General features: G+C 42.8%; 1 protein-coding gene across 2 annotated transcripts in view; it reads left to right on the top strand.

The window, feature by feature from the left end:
* LOC110532105 (nucleolar protein 4-like) overlaps positions 1-17,527 on the top strand; it is a 129,220-nt gene that overhangs the window by 46,117 nt on the left and 65,576 nt on the right. For both annotated transcript variants that reach the window (XM_021615718.2, XM_036988026.1), the window contains exon 4: positions 1,378-1,487. In XM_021615718.2, coding sequence (XP_021471393.2) covers positions 1,378-1,487 — 110 coding nt within the window. The remainder of the gene's footprint in view (positions 1-1,377; positions 1,488-17,527) is intronic.

Consider the following 17,527-nt stretch of genomic DNA (forward strand, 5'->3'; position numbering starts at 1 on the left):
AGGCAGTCGTGGATGAACAAGGAGTACAGGAGGGGGCTGAGAACACACCTTTGTGGGGCCCCAGAGTTGAGGATCAGCGGAGTGGAGATGTTGTTTCCTACCTTCACCACCTGGAGGCCACAGGTTCTGGTTAGGGAAGGTTTTAATAGTCACAGTGGGTACAACATCTCCTATACACTTACTTATAAACTCGCTCACTGAGTCAGCGTATACGTCAATGTTATTATCTGAGGCTACCCAGAACATATCCCAGTCCACGTCATTGAAGCAATCTTGAAGCGTGGAATCCGATTGGTCAGACCAGTGTTGGATAGACCTGAGCACGGGCGCTTCCTGTTTTAGTTTCTGCCTATAGTAGGGGACCAACAAGATGGAGTCATGGTCAGATTTGCTGAAAGGAAGGTGGTGGAGGGCCTTGTATGCATCGCGGAAGTTAGAGTAGCAGTGGTCGAGCATGTTACTTGCTCGTGTACAACAATCGATATGCTGATAGAATTTAGGTAGCCTTGTTCTCAAATGAGCTTTGTTAAAATCCCCAGCTACAATAAATGCAGCCTCAGGATATATGGTTTTTAGTTTGCATAATGTCCAGTGAAGTTCCTTGATGGCTGCCTTGGTATCCTCTTGCGGGCGGATATACATGCTGTGACGATAACCAAGGAGAGTTCTCTTGGGAGATAATACAGTCGGCATTTGATTTTGATGAATTCTAGGTGAACAAAAGGTCTTGAGTTCCTGTATGTTATTACAATTACACCATGAGTTGTTAATCATGAAACATACATCCCCGCCCTTCTTCTTACCAGAGAGATGTTATTCCTGTCGGTGCGATGCACTGAGAATTCCGTTGGCTGTATGGACTCCGACAGCATGTCCTCAGCTAGCCATGTTTCCGTGAAACAGAGTATGCTACAAACCCAGATATCTCTGTACCGGAGCACCAAGTCTAGGTCCAAGAGGCTCCTAATGCTGGATGCTGTGCGAGAATTAACTACCGGACGGGTTTAGGGATGATTCTGTTGGGACTACCCTGGCTTCGGAGAGCATGTCTGCAATATGGGAGTTAGCCATATTTCCTTATGTGATACATTAAAAAAAGAGTATTTGAAAGAGAACTCAAGGTCATTTTTTCGTAACCCTGGTCCGCAAGAGCCACTCTCTGAGGACGGGAGAGTTGCGTCTCACCTCATTCGCCACTCGACCTGTTTGTCTCCGACAGACATTGTGTGATTGGTTCTTCGTAGTGATCGTGCCCTCCATCGAGTCCCCATATGTATACGTCTCACTCACATTATCAGAGAACCAGGGTTATGAAAGTAATGTTGAGTTATGGGAGATTGAGAGTCATAATACTTTGTGTGTGTTTAATCTTCACAGAGAATGACAGACCGACATCACTGGTGCCGGATCTCATCGACTACAACATGCCGCTCACCACCACTTATCTGAAGCAGATGAAGCTTCAGTACATGAGTACAAATGAGCAGGTAAGAGCCTGTACATTATGTTGTCCAGAATAGGTGAGGGTTGGATGGAAGTGGCCGTCTTCACAGTCCTTTCTATCAGGCTCTCTGTGTGCCACACACTACCCCCCCTCCCTCGACAGCCCCCTGTCTTCCATCCCCAATGCCAGGCTGGCTATCTGTATAAGAGCATAGACAGAATCATTCAGGACTGCCAATCAAGCACAAATAGGAAAGTGTGTGTGTGTGTGTGCGTGCTTGCGAAAGAGTGAGTGTGTGTGTGTGTGTGTGTGTGTGTGTGTGTGTGTGTGTGTGTGTGTGTGTGTGTGTGTGTGTGTGTGTGTGTGTGTGTGTGTGTGTGTGTGTGTGTGTGTGTGTGTGTGTGTGTGTGTGTGTGTGTGTGTGTGTGTGTGTGTGACTGGTATGATAACCAAGGAGGGAATGGGGTTCAGCTCATTCCAATTAACAAAGCCTCTAAGCGTCAGTCTAATTAACTGAGGTGTGAGAAAAGTTTGTCATGAATCTTTTCCTGGAGGCAGAACTAAGTAATTTCCATTTGATGGGCCAGCTGCAATGTCAAAATTGTCAATATCGTTAGGGTTAGGCATTAGGGTTAGCAGTGTGGTTAAGATTAGGGTTAAGGCCTGTACCAACTAGTGACCACTCTATAGAGCTGCTGTGGTTTTTAGCTGGAGATTTTCAGCAGAGACTGAATTGAGGAACAATGACTCAACCTTAAAAAAAGGGTGCACAGGGCAGGTAGGGCTTGGATTGGGTGGTTGAGGGGCGGACGAGGGAGGGAGGGAGGGAGGGAGGGAGGGAGGGAGAGAGAGAGAGAGAGAGAGAGAGAGAGAGAGAGCTACCCCATCAGGACACGCATGTCCAGCCAAATTCAATAAAGGAGGAAATTACCAAGCATCCTTCCTGTCTGTAGACACTGGGCGGTGGCTCTGCCCGCACCATGATGGGAGGGGAAGAGAGGAGGAGGAGGTGTGACAATGGGGAGAGAATTAAAGAGGGGTGGTTCATTATCCATTATGGGCCCTTTTCCCATTTATTCTGTCTTCTCTTGAGAAAACTCATTTATTTCTTTGAGGTGGGAGGTGGCAGGGGAGACATAAAGGTGGGGGTAGGTAGGCTATAATTACTAGAGGGCTAAAGGAAGACACCACATAAGATACCAGTTAAAGTAAAGACTAGCTTATAGTTTTATGATGCAGACAATTACACTGATGGAAGTGACAAACTATCCTCAATATTAAAGATGATCCACCCCCTAAAAAAAAAAATAGGGATTGAAGATGCACCAGGTGCTGACCTTTTTTATTTATCCTGTATTTAACCAGGCAAGTCAGTTAAGAACAAATTCTTATTTACAACGACGGCCTAGGAACAGTGGGTTAACTGCCTGGTTCAGGGGCAGAACAACAGATTTTTACCTTGTCAGCTCGGGGATTTGATCTAGCAACCTTTCGGCTACTGGCCCAACGCTCTAACCACTGCCTGCCGACCTATGGACCATTTCAAAGGACTACACTCATCAATATTTACTGTTTGTGTTACTGGTTCACGTATTATAACAGTTACCACATTGGATCCAGACAAATCTCTTGCTCTTCGTGGTGAAATGGTGTTTTGTTTAGACATACACTTTCCACGTTTCGCCTGTAGGTGGCAGAAGTTCCCTATAAATCTGTCTCGGAAGGCGTAAATGCAGTTTATTGACACACAAAGCATCTGTTGACTCCCTGTAAACGGACTCACGTGGATAGGGTATAAATCTTTTTAAAAGTTAGACTTTTTTTTAGACCTTTGTACTCCATTACTAAAAAATCCTTTCGAATGAAAGATGACTATTGTGTGGTCAAATCTTGAGGCATAGACGTTTCTTTAATAAATGCCTCCTTTGTGTGCACTGTATGCTACTCTAGGCTATTGATACTTTGTGGATCGCTCACTTATTTGTGAACAGATTTTGTTATTTTGATATATCAATTACATATTTCTGTGAGAATGCTTAATTCAAAAGCAAGTTAAATCATCAAGCCTATTTATTATAACCCTGTATCAGTATTTAGAGATTGTGAAAATATTTCCAAAGGTTTAACTAGTTATTCCATTTATGATTGTTTTTTTATATACTGCCCAAAGGCTGCCGGACTAACAGGCCTACTCTTTGGCTAAGTAAATTATTAATCCACGTTTACATTTTAATTGTACTTTCCTGTCAACGAAAAAGTGAGAGTGAAAAGATAGCATAAAAAGTCCGGTATGGGCATTTGTAGAGAAAGAAAGCAATGTTCTGGGAATTAACAAATGGAAGAGGGGAGATGGGAAAGGCAGAGGGACGGTAGTAAAGCCTGTCTAAAGAAGCCAATGACAATTGAAATGGTTTAAGTCAACCCACTGTATAGCAGTCCATCTTTTGCACAAAGTGTGACGTCAGTTATCGCCGCCACGCCTCCGTCTTTGGGGCTGGTTGCCAGTGCGAGTCTCGGAGGGTCCTGTACTTGCTCCCATAGCAGGACATTGTCTTTAGAATTAGAAGCGAATAAAGAGACCGGCAAGGGGGAGGCAATTATAGAGGGGTTTGACACTCACACTTGAAAATTCACCATCAGAAGTGAAGGTAAGCATTTCTTTCACATGATATGGTTGTGTTGTTATTTTCATCTGCTGAGCTGTGCGCTATGTAGAAGCTATTTTCGCCAGCTGTGGGAAACAATGTTGTGGCAATTACACCTCCACTTTTCTCTGTATTCTTACGCAAATATATAATAATTTCAAAACAATTAATAGCTGATAAAAATGCTTCATACATTTAGTTTTCTATAATAGCCTTAGGCCTTATAGCCTTTCGATAAGCCCTAGGCTATATTTTCTATCAATGCATGTATTATAGCGAATAGTGTGCTGTAGAAGTGAACAATCTATTCGATTCTCTCACAACTTAACATGTAGTATAATAGCCTACCATTCAAATATAATATAAATATCAAACATTTATTCCAAGAAGGTACTGCATCTGATATCTAACATCGCACATACATGTGTTATTAGCCATCCTTGTTATCCAATTAAACAATATGCGCTGATGTATTTGATTAATTAACATAATAGCATTTTATAAATTGTCCTAGTGATAATTCATCATGTTCTTTAGATGTTCGCTATGCACCAACAGCATACTGTTAAAAGTGCATATTTACGTATAGTGTGTATCGTCGCAGGCCATTCTGTATGTCACATTGTTCTCTGTGGGATGCAGAATGACCAAGCAGTACAATTCTCTACAGTACAACCAGCACCGCACCGCACACATCCCGCATCGCACAGTACAATCCCGCACCGCAAAATACAATCGCGTGTCCATCTGCATTAATACAGTAATCACTTCAGAATAATACTGTACAGCAATTTGCTTTGTATATTATATCTTCCTAGTTACCTTGCCGCTGAAAAATGTGCAAGCCCGGGCAGGATACATTAGCTATTATAATTTCACCCTGAGAGGTTTGAAATAATGTGACATATAGAAGTTCAATTTCGAGGTTCAATGTTACTATGGTAACACTTTCCCTGGACGGTTCCCCCTGATGGCCAGCGAGCCGTTACCCCAAAAGACCTAGCTAGCTACTTTAAAAAAAGGCTAAACATTCAAACGTTAATACCTGTCAGCTTTTGTATTTATATCTGGGGTACGTTTGCAAGCTCTGTCAACATTATTATCGCTTCAAGGTAGCCGAGCCACGGTATTTACGGTAAGTGAATGGAGGTAACGTTAGGGAGGAGCGTTAGCTTGCCAACATTTGACAGTTAGCCTAACGTTTTGCATCTCTGGTAAATTAGCTTGCTGGGTAGCTAAATATATAGCTAGCTATCTGTCTGTCTTATAAGTGGATACTTTGAGATACTGATGAAACGGCATGTTCCCTCAGTCCTCAGCACTAATATGTTCCCTCAGCACTATGTTCCCTCAGTCCTACAGTCCCTCAACGACGCTATGTTCCCTCAGCCTTCTACTTGTCCACTGAACCAATTTCAGTCAAGAATCAGAATCACCTTTATTCGCCAAATAGATTTGCATACAGTAATTTACTTTGTGAAATGGTGCTTCTAGAATAAACAGGATATACAGTCAGACAATAAACAGAAAATAATGACAACAAATATGGAAGCAGAATGTACACAATTCAAATACAGTAATGTATAGTATGTACGCTATGAACACACGCTAAAAACTATGGCAATGTGCAGCTCTATAAGCACAAATGCTTATTTTAAGGCAGAAAAGGCTGAGTATTTCACCATTTTCCACATGAATAAGTAAGTAATATATAGGACCTACTGAATTATGTTCAATCACTATGACCTTGAACTTTTGTCAATATACCAATGACCTGAATAGCATTTTCTGAGAAAATAAATAGTATCTCAGCACCTACTATATATACACACTAACACTCACACAAAACCCACACACCTTCACATGCAATACGCAAGCACACACATAACACACACAAACACACACATAACACACACATGCATACCAACAACACAAACACGCATACCAACACAAACACACGCACGCACGCACATACACACACACTTTTACACTAATCATATGCTGCTGCTACTCTTTTCTTTACTTATTATTATATATCCTGATGCTTAGTCACTTTACCCTGCTTTCATGTACATATCTACCTCAAATACCTCATACCCCTGCACATTGATCTGGTACTGGTACTCCCTGTATATACAGTGCCTTCGGGAAGTATTCAGACCCCTTAACTTTTTCCACATTTTGTTATGTTACATACAGTCTTATTCTAAAATGGATTAAATACAAATAAAAAACTCAGCAATTTACACACAATACCCCATAATGGCAAAGCGAAAACAGGTTTTTATAAATGTTTGCAAATTTATAAACAATTAAATATCAAAATACCTTATAAGTATTCAGACACTTTGCGATGAGACTTGAAATTGAGCTCAGGTGTATCCTGTTTCCATTGATCATCCTTGATGTTTCTACAACTTGATTGGAGTCCACCTGTGGTATATTCAATTGATTGGACATGATTTGGAAAGGCACACACCTGTCTATATAAGGTCCCACAGTTGACGGTGCATGTCAGAGCAAAAACCAAGCCATGAGGTCGAAGGAATTGTCCGTAGAGCTGCGAGACAGGATTGTATCGAGGCACAGATCTCGGGAAGGATACCAAAACATTTCTGCAGCTTAGAAGGTCCCCAAGAACACAGTGGCCTCCATAACCTTCCAGAAGGACAACCATCTCTGCAGTACTCCACCAATCAGGCCTTTATGGTAGAGTGGCAAGACGGCACATGACAGCCCACTCTGAGTTTGCCAAAAGGCACCCAAAGACTCTCAGACCATAAGAAACAAGATTCTCTGGTCTGATGAAACCTAGATTGAACTCTTTGGCCTGAACGGCCAATCGTCACGCCTGGAGGAAGCCTGGAACCATCCCTAGGGTGAAGTATGGTGGTGGCAGCATCATGCTGTGGGGATGTTTTTCAGCGGCAGGGACTGGGAGGCTAGTTAGGATTGAGGCAAAGATGAACAGAGCAAAGTACAGAGAGATTCTTGATGAAAACCTGCTCCAGAGCGCTCAGGACCTCAGGCTGGGGTAATGGTTTTTTATTTGATGTATTTTTCCTTTATTTAATCAGGCAGGCTAGTTGAGAACAAGTTCTCATTTGCAACTGCGACCTGGCCAAGATAAAGCATAGCAGTTCGACACATACAACAACACAGAGTTACACATGGAATAAACAAAACATACAGTCAATAATACAGTAGAAAAAAATAAAGTAGAAAAAAAGTCTATATACAGTGAGTTTAAATGAGGTAAGATAAGGGAGTTAAGGCAATAAATAGGCCATGGTGGCGAAGTAATTACAATATAGCAATTCAACACTGGAATGGTAGAAGTGCAGAAGATGAATGTGCAGGTAGAGATACTGGGGTGCAAAGGAGCAAGATAAATAAATAAATAAATACAGTATGGGGATGAGGTAGTTTAATGGGCTGTTTACAGATGGGCTATGTACAGGTGCAGTGATCTGTGAGCTGCTCTGACAGCTAGTGCTTAAAGTTAGTGAGGAAGATATGAGTCTCCTGATTCAGTAATTTTTGCAGTTCGTTCCAGTCATTGGCAGCAGAGAACTGGAAGGAAAAGGGGCCAAAGGATGATTTGGCTTTGGGGGTGACCAGTGAGATATACCTGTTGGAGCGCGTGCTACGAGTAGGTGCTGCTATGGTGACCAGTGAGCTGAGATAAGGCAGGGCTTTACCTAGCAGAGACTTGTAGACGACCTGGAGCCAGTGGGTTTGGCGACGAGAGTGAAGCGAGGGCCAGCCAACGAGAGTGTACAGATCGCAGTGGTGGGTAGTATATGGGGCTTTGGTGACAAAACGGATGGAACTGTGATAGACTGCATCCAATTTGTTGAGTAGAGTGTTGGAGGCTATTTTATAAATGACATCGCCGAAGTCGAGGATCGGTAGGATGGTCAGTTTTACGAGGGTATGTTTGGCAGCATGAGTGAAGGATCCTTTGTTGCGAAATAGGAAGCCGATTCTAGATGTAATTTTGGATTGGAGATGCTTAATGTGAGTCTGGAAGGAGAGTTTACAGTCTAGCCAGACACCTAGGTATTTGTAGTTATCCACATATTCTAAGTCCGAGCCGTCCAGAGTAGTGATGCTGGATGAGCGGGCAGGTGCGGGCAGTGATCGGTTGAAGAGCATGCATTTAGTTTTACTTGCATTTAAGAGCAGTTGGAGGCCACGGAAGGAGTGTTGTATGGCATTGAAGCTCGTCTGGAGGTTAGTTAACAGTGTCCAACGAAGGGCCAGAAGTATACAGAATGGTGTCGTCTGCGTAGAGGTGGATCAGAGAATCACCAGCAGCAAGAGCGACATCATTGATGTATACAGAGAAGAGAGTCGGCCAGAGAATTGAACCGTGGCACCCCCATAGAGACTGCCAGAAGTCCGGACAACAGGTCCTCCGATTTGACACACTGAACTCTATCAGAGAAGTAGTTGGTTAACCAGGCAAGGCAATCATTTGATTAACCAAGGCTGTTGAGTCTGCCAATAAGAATGTGGTGATTGACAGAGTCGAAAGCCTTGTCCAGGTCGATGAATACGGCTGCACAGTAATTTCTCTTATCGATGGCGGTTATGATATCATTTAGGACCTTGAGTGTGGCTGAGGTGCACCCATGACCAGCTCTGAAACCAGATTGCATAGCGGAGAAGGTACGGTGGGATTCGAAATGGTCGGTAATCTGTTTGTTAACTTGGCATTCGAAGACCTTAGAAAGGCAGGGTAGGATAGATATAGGTCTGTAGCAGCTTGTGTCTAGAGTGTCTCCCCCTTTGAAGAGGGGGATGACCGCTGCAGCTGTCCAATCTTTGGGAATCTCTGGGAATCTCAGACGATACGAAAGAGAGGTTGAACAGGCTAGTGATAGGGGTTGCAACAATTTCGGCAGATCATTTTAGAAAGAGAGGGTCCAGATTGTCTAGCCCGGCTGATTTGTAGGGGTCCGGATTTATCTGTGATGACAGTGTTTCCTAGCCTCAGTGCAGTAGGCAGCTGGGAGGAGGTGTTCTTATTCTCCATGGACTTTACAGTGTCCCAGAACGTTTTTGAGTTTGTGCTACAGGATGCAAATTTCTGCTTTAAAAAGTGAGCCTTAGCTTTCCTAACTGCCTTTCCTAACTGCCTAACTCCTAATTGGTTCCTAACTTCCTTGAAAAGTTGGTTCACCTTCCAACAGCACAAAGCCAAGACATCGCAGGAGTGGCTTTGGGACAAGTCTCTGAATGTCCTTGAATGGCCCAGCCAGAGCCCGGACTTGAATCCGATCGAGCATCTCTGGAGAGACCTGAAAATAGCTGTGCAGCGACGCTCCCCATCCAACTTGACAGAGCTTAAGAGGATCTTCAGAGAAGAATAGGAGAAACTCCTCAAATACAGGTGTGCCAAGCTTGTAGCGTCATACCCAAGAAAACTTTATGCTCTAATCGCTGCCGAAGGTGCTTCAACAAAGTACTGAGTAAAGGGTCTGAATACTTATGTAAAATGTAATATTTAATTTTGACATTTTTTATAAATTAGCAAAAATGTCTTAAACACTGTTTTTGCTTTGTCATCTTGGGGTATTGTGTGTAGGTTGATGAGGACATAAAAAAATAAAAAATAAACATTTTAGAATAAGGCTGTAACATAAAATGTGGAAAAGGTCAAGGGGTCTGAATACTTTCCCGAAGGCACTGTAGCTCCATTCTTGTGTATTTTATTCCTTTTGTGTTAATATTTTAACTCTACATCTTTGGGAAGAGCTCTTAGGCAAGCATTTCACTGTTAAGTATACACCCGTTGTATTCGGCGCTGACAAATACAATCTGATTTGATCTACTCAAGTAATTTGTATAATTATATAATATGTACAATTATATGGCCTAGGACCCACTGAAGTATTGAATTATTGGTGACAGGTGACCGGGGCTGAGGGAACATGGGGTTGAGGGAACTGAGGGCTTGGGGTACTGAGGGAACATAAGGTTGAGGGAACATACTGTAGGGCTGAGGGAACATGGGGCTGAGAGAACTGAGGGCTTGGGGTACTGAGGGAACATAAGGTTGAGGGAACATACTGTAGGGCTGAGGGAACATGGGGCTGAGAGAACTGAGGGCTTGGGGTACTGAGGGAACATAAGGTTGAGGGAACTTACTGTAGGGCTGAGGGAACATACACATAGTCCCAACATCAGAAGTTAACTTTAGTTAGTAGGAAACCCACAACTGCAAGTGCTTGTGAAGTTGCTCACTGAAGTTGTTTAAATTGTGTTAAAGGCTGTAACTTCACAATACTCCTGTGCACATTATATTTTCGACTCCCTTATGCCCATGCCAAGGAATATTATAATGCATTTAATATCTTTGGCCCAGACACGCCACCAACTCGTTGAAGGCACGCCCTGTCATCCCACTTCTAACACCAAGTAGCCCAAGGGTCACACAAATCTGTGAAGTTTTTGCTTCCCAATTTCTACACCAAAATGTTGATAAGTCTACAAGTCGAAGGCTATGGTTGCTACTGTACTGTCAAATAATATGCACAACAGTTGTATCTTACCACTACAGTCGGCAGTCCACTGCTTTCCCAATCAGAACCATGGCAACAGAGTATTTTCTGCTGTCAAATGGTGTTTCTATAGGATGGAGTTGGCAGAAATCATTTGAGGGAAGACAACATAACTTTTCTGGCTGAATCCTAAAGGAACTGCAGCTGGTTTCCAGTAGACTAAGGGTTAAGGGCTTTAAAACCTCCTTTAGCATCCCCTGCCTTCGGCCAGCGCCTCACAAGGATAAAGCCTTGCAACAAAAAACAAAAAAATCTTGACCCCTGTAAGTCAGTAAGTCAGCCAGTTGGAGGGGTAGACTGCCTGCATAGTCCTTCCCTTGAGTCAAGCTCCAGAACTGCGGCAGTGGGTGTTTCCCTCTCTCCCCACTCCTTCGTTGCCTCTCCCTAATATTTCTCCATTTCATCTGTCGCTTACCTCTCTGTTGTGATGCTATAGCCTATTGTTTTGTGATTCCCCAAGAGTACCTCTATGAAAGTTGGACATGCTCATTTGGAAATATGTTATTTTAGGGAAGATGATAAGGATGAAAAACTGAGACTTATGCAGTGTTTATGTACACCTGGCTGACTATGGAGGATGGTGGAAGCACTGTGTTTTGGTACCACATCATAGGCCCCACTGTAGTATCCTGATTTATCCCAGTTGGTTTCCTCTCAGGGCAGACAGTGCAGTGTGTGCAGTTCTCGAGAGGAAGATGTGAGGTGACAGAGGATCGAACCCCAGGCTCCCTGTTGCCCCTGGCTGTCCACAGCTGCTCTCTCTGTGCTCAACCAGTGCTGCCTGCCCTGTCTGCCGCGGGATGTGTGTAAGGCTTCGCTAACGGTGCTGCTGATGCAAGGCTCTTCTTTACTTACCATTTGACTAAATCACTAACATGCACCTCACTCAGTTTGGCTCAGTTATAGGCTACATCCTTGGTAGTAGGCTATAGCCTAGCCTAACCAGAAGCAAGCACAGTCTGCTTTTCACCTGGAGTGATATACTCCTGCCTCTTTACGCAGGATTGGTTCCAGAAGGGAAAGGGGTTAATCCTCATACTCGTGGTAGATTTGTGCCTGACTGGATTGAACAGGAATAGGAGTGTTGGACAATACAGTAATCTCTCCAGGTATTTGTTAGAAATCGGGGTCCTCATCACATGGGTTTTTATCACAGCTGTAGATAAACATATGACTCAGCGTTTTCTGAATCATTTGTACAAAACTACACAGGGACACAATGCTCAAATAGCCTTTGTGGCTTAAAATCACCCATGTTGGTTTTGTTTACATTTGTTAACTATATTGACCGTTCTTCATTCTCCTGTCAGTTGAAGCCAACATTTACAAAATAAATAGGTTAATTCATCCTCAACTAGTACTCACATTGAAATGATTGGAAACCAGACTGCCATAGGGCTCACCAGCTTGTAGTCCTAAAACCTGCAAATAAGTTAACTCTGGTTTGTTCAGCCATTCCTTTAGGGAAAATGAATGGGAAAAGAATAGGGTTTTGGGACAAACTTAGAAAATAAGGTCTGAGGTTGACACAGGCTTAGGAGATCTTATACATTTTATTCTATGGGATAATATCAGTCAGTTAACATGACCTTTATGAATTATGAAACCTTTATTGTGCTTTATGTGCTTTTTTAAAATGACATAAATGCTTCAAAATGCACAAAAAGTGACGTTAGCTGATGAAGATGATCTCATAGAACAAAACGTGTCAGATCTCCTAAGCCTGTGTTTACCACATACCTTATTTCCGGCGTTTAACCAAAAACTCCATTAATTTGCCCATAGGCTTTGTCCAACGAATCATGGCGTAGTTAGTGCCGACAAAAAGAGGCCATTACTATTGCTCTCTATTGACAGGTGGATAAAGATAAAGCACATGGGGTTGTAGAGGTCATTGAAAGTGTGACTTTTCTCCACTTCTCATGTGAAATCTCTAAAGCTGCTTCTCCCTCTCTGATCCGTCCTCTGGAGGGGTGGTCAGATAGGCTTAGTATATTGACTGAGGTTACCAAGGGCACTGCTTAATTAAATTGTAATGTGCATTGCCTTGGTCTGCACTGCAGTGTACATGTATTCTGTAGAATAGAACAGTGGTCCTCAAACTTTTTGGTGCCGCGGTACTCTGTTGTGACAGCAAATTCAGAACACAACTCAAGGAAAACATTTTTTTACATTTTTTTTAGAAAAAGCATGCAATAAGTTTCACTATGACTTCGACAGTCCATGGCTTGACAAACCAAGTCGCAGGCTCTCGGTAGGAACATTTTAAGAGCCCGCCTCTAGGCATTGGAGAGAAAGACGGGCATATTTCAAGCTAATTTCCTGCAATTCTACAGATTTCGTCATGGGGCAGAGAGATTATTTGTTGTTGATGCAGCTTATAAGGCTAATATCCTGCAATTCTTCACATTTTGCCACGAGGCAGAGAGAAAACAGCCATTTTAAAGTTTAAATTATTGTGCATTTATGTAAAAATAAAAAAATAAAAAAACTATACAAGAAGTATTGAGTTGAAAAATGTATAATTGGTGGAGGACTGCAGGGGATACCAATGCCCCTGTGAGCATCCCAGGCCCATGATGTTGCCCAGGGTTAAAAACATAAATTGTAGATTCATAATATTACATTGTATTGTATTACACCCTCTAAATTTATTCCACGGATCCCTTGTCCAAAATTAGCTTATTCTGTTGTTGTTAGTAATATTCATAATACATTTTTTTTTAAATAAAAATACTTTGAGAACCCCTTGAATAGGCTACCAGGGTAATCATGCCATGGCATGGTAATGTCATGTTGGTTTAAGCATGTTCTTTTTATTTTATTTTTATCTTGATTTACTGTTGACAATTTTGACTGGTAACTAAGGCACTTAAACTAATTCAGAGAGTACTCGCTGAGAGAGAAGAGTAGTTGTCACCCTTTCCTTTGTGGAAGAGTGTGTTCATATCCCTGTGTTTGAGAGGATGTCAGGTTCCTGAAAGCACCCACCACAACCGAACCCATCACATTCAGTAAACCTTGGTTTGTGGAAGGAGATCAGGGGATTTCCTCCACTGTAATGAAGTCGCGCATTCATGTATTTGAGAAGGCAAAGTATAAATATGTATGACCGTGATTGTCAGACTGAGAAACATATCTGAATTCACTACACCGGCCGTCTGTTCCTATCAGCATCAAATGAAGCCTGTCGGCTTCTCCGAGGTAGAGCTGAAGCCTTGTTGTGGGGACTGTCAGCTAGTCAGACGGTGCTCATCAAGATGAACTGTTGACGTTTTGTGTTGTGATGTGTTGCTTTTAACTCCTTCAACCGGAACACTTACAGAATGACAAACTAGCTCCGTGTGGGAAATCTCTAGGACTTGGATATTTGTTTCTCATTGTGGGTTATTGAAAAGACTTGTGTCTCCCTGTGGCTGTCTTGTCTGTCAGTTATGTTTAGCACCATATTAATAGCAAAGACTTTTGCCTCTGTTTTTTGTTGTTCAGACATGGTTAACTGAAGGATCTGCCAATCTGAAGTCAGTCAGGAACAGGGACCAAATTGGCTTTTGTCACAGTACTAGGGCTGGCACAATTACTGTATAACCTTGTAACCCCGGGGTTCCCAAACTTTTTCACGCAGGTCCCCCTTCCAGCTTGGAGGAACGTCCCGCCCCAATTTCCTGCAATTCTACACATTTTGTCATAGGGTGCAGAGAAAATGTTGCCGTTTTAAAGCACATTTTCTTGCAATTCTATACATTTTACAATGCCTAATGTGTATTCATGTGATATTTGATTGACTCAACAAAATCTATGGACTAAAAAAACCTAGCTACATTTTTTTTGCTGATATGGGCTAGTTTATCTGGAAATCTGATGATGCACTACCCAATTTCAAAATGGCATCTTATTACAACTTTCAAGAGTTGAAAGACAGACTGAGTTCCTTTAAAAAGGTTTGGGAACCACTGGTGTAACCGACAGTTATGGATGAAGACCGTCATAAAAATAAAATAACCTTTGTATTATTTATTTATATTTTTGGGCGAACACCTGACTGAAGACGGGGTAGCTGGGCATTCATGCAGAGTCCATTTCTGCTGTACTTTTGTATACTTTTTAGCCAGTAGTTCTGAAAGTAGTGCTCCTGAGCCAAAAGGGGTCCCCGAAAATTGCGTGCTACGTATGTGCCGATATGTGCATCACGTCATTGCTCTCTCGCTTTGCTGTGTGTGCATCTTGCTAGCTGTCACTCAAATGGCGAGGGGCTGAAGCTCATTGGCTAGAACTCAAATTGCCAGGGGCTGGCCCCCGTGGGGAAAAATGTAGGGAAAATGGCACAGCACAGGTGCCAAAAAACACAGTAATTCTGCTCATAGATTATGCATGTATGAACTACACAGTGACACATCCAGCCCAAAGTGGGAGGTTTAAAAAATAATTAGTAGTCGCCAAAGTTCCAGAGGATGCCTTTAACAACATGATAAATCTTTGTTACCCCTTGCTGAAACAAGCAAGGTGTTGTAGCAAATAATGAATAGAATGGACTTGGATCTCTAACCCTGGCAATTACTGGTAAACTCATGGGTGCACTCACAATGGCTGCCAGGTATTGTGATGCAATAATTTCCATGGTAATGTAGAATGTTCATTCAAATGATGTTAACTGATGTTGCTCATGCAATGGAATGTATTTTTTGTAATGTCAGTTGAGTTGAATCAACAAATCACAGCGCATATTGATGGGTACACTTCCTGCTTTTACTTCCTGCTTTTACTTCCTGCTTTTACTTCCTGCTTTGCTCCTATGTGTACACTCGCAATGGCCACCAGTCCACCAATTACGTCTTCATTGACTTCAATGGGGACGCCCATCCTATTCATTCTATTTCTATGGCAGCACATGCGGTCAGGAGCGGAGGAAAGGAGAAAATGTCAGTCAAAAAACGCTATTCCAACGATTATGATGGAGACTGCGGTCTTTGGCTGGCCAATTACCGTCATTCAAAATTCCCTGACCATCACAGCCAATGCTACACCAATGCTTTGAGCTAGCTAGAGGGAGCCTGACCAAGCACAAGGTTACAGGTTGTGTTCACTATGATTCAGGAAGTCCCCTGCACACAAGCTCAGTCTCTTGATGGGGATAGAATTTTTGGTTGGCATTTCATCAGGAGTACGGTCTGGTGTCTCAGATAACTAAATTAGCTCTGTAGTGAGCTCCTCGTAGCTTATAACCAGACATGAACAGTCATGTGGAGCTACAGCAAAGCAGAGAGGAGATGGACAACTAGCCCCTAAGTCCCTATCTCCATCCATGGTTAATTTAGGAAAGGCCACCGGAGGACAACAACACAACGGGATGCATGAGTTTTCTTTCGATGCGATGTGATTGGAATGAAGCCAAATCTGGCTTCCCTTGACACTTTTCTTTTGTTACGCAAGGACCATTCACAGTTGAGCTAACTCAGTTTAGCTCAATGCTGATGGGCTATTATTACATTTTTATTAAGGGAGACCAAATGCTCGCTGGCTTCCCTTGTATTCAATGCTACGGGCGGCAACAATGTCATACTCTTTTGGACCAGACAGCATCAGATAGACGGCCTACACAACGCTGTTTCGCTCGCTCGGATGCTTTCTCCGGTGAGATACATTCAGCCTCTTGCGAATTGACGGAAAATTAAAAACACAGACGGACAAAAGACACATTATTTTTTATTTTTATATGGTACAGTTTTAGGTGAACCCTGACTTCCTGTGGCATCCATTCATACACGCCACTGGTTCAGGCAGATACTAATTGGAGCGCTCACTATTAGTAAACGTTTCTAGTATATTTTGTAGTATCTTTGTCTTGTTATAGCACATGATGCACTTCATGTAGGCCTGAGTTAGGGACCCCAAAAAAACATGTTTCTGGGTATAAGCCTATCACCAGAAACATGGTTTCATTGGTCCGTAGCTACATCATTTTCCTTCTCTATTTAGCATATGGGGCTCGGGCACCATATCAGCAATGTACTGTAATTAATAGGCATGACATTTATGGATTTGCTTTCCTCTTGGTCATCTTGTTTCTTGCTTGCATCTTGTTTCTTGCAATCTGCTTCATATACCCATGTGTCTGTCTGTCGTTTTGTCTGTCGGTCACTGGCTGTACATTGTGCAACTAGAGGAGCATCCTCTCTGTCTATGGCCTTGCGGTCAGAAATTATGAGACACCGTTCCAACGTCAGATTCCGCTGAGATTCTGAAACACAAGTCGCGGATCGTTCCGACGCCCTGTAGTCTTTTGCCTTTTTTGTACCCCTCACGTTCTCTGTTGTCAGACAGCACTGGATAGAGTAACATGCAGTGGCAGTGTAATTGACTGCAGAGATATAGTTTCAGAAGCAGTTTCCCCCCTCCTCAGCCCCAGCCCAATCTCACAGTGTGACTACCAGCCCTGCTCTGTTAGCTGTGTGACAGCTGAACTCAACAGGCACAGAAATAGCTTCTCACCAGGCTCGGTGGCTGATCAATTAAGGTCCGTTGGAATCACTGATTATTGTTCATCCTGTCTTCATAGTAATAGAATACTTTTTATTTGCCCTTTGGCGGACAGGCCTAGTGGTTTAATATCGTGCAACAGACATTGATATTCATCTGTCTGTGTCCATTACCTTGGCTATTCCAATCCTCATCCACTTTTTAGCTATCTTCAGTTTGCATCATTTTTGTCTTTCTGCCCCTGTTACACTGTAGGTGCATACAAACGTCTGCTATCTGTGTGTAGTGAATGGGTGTGTGCGTTTTTGAGTGTGTGCATGTGTGTTCATGTGTCAGTGGTGGTATTTTCCTCTCCTCGCGGCTGGTTTTCCGTGCGATCAATACTCTGCAGT

The sequence above is a fragment of the Oncorhynchus mykiss genome, chromosome 9, assembly GCF_013265735.2.
Source record: "Oncorhynchus mykiss isolate Arlee chromosome 9, USDA_OmykA_1.1, whole genome shotgun sequence".
Classification (NCBI taxonomy): domain Eukaryota; kingdom Metazoa; phylum Chordata; class Actinopteri; order Salmoniformes; family Salmonidae; genus Oncorhynchus; species Oncorhynchus mykiss.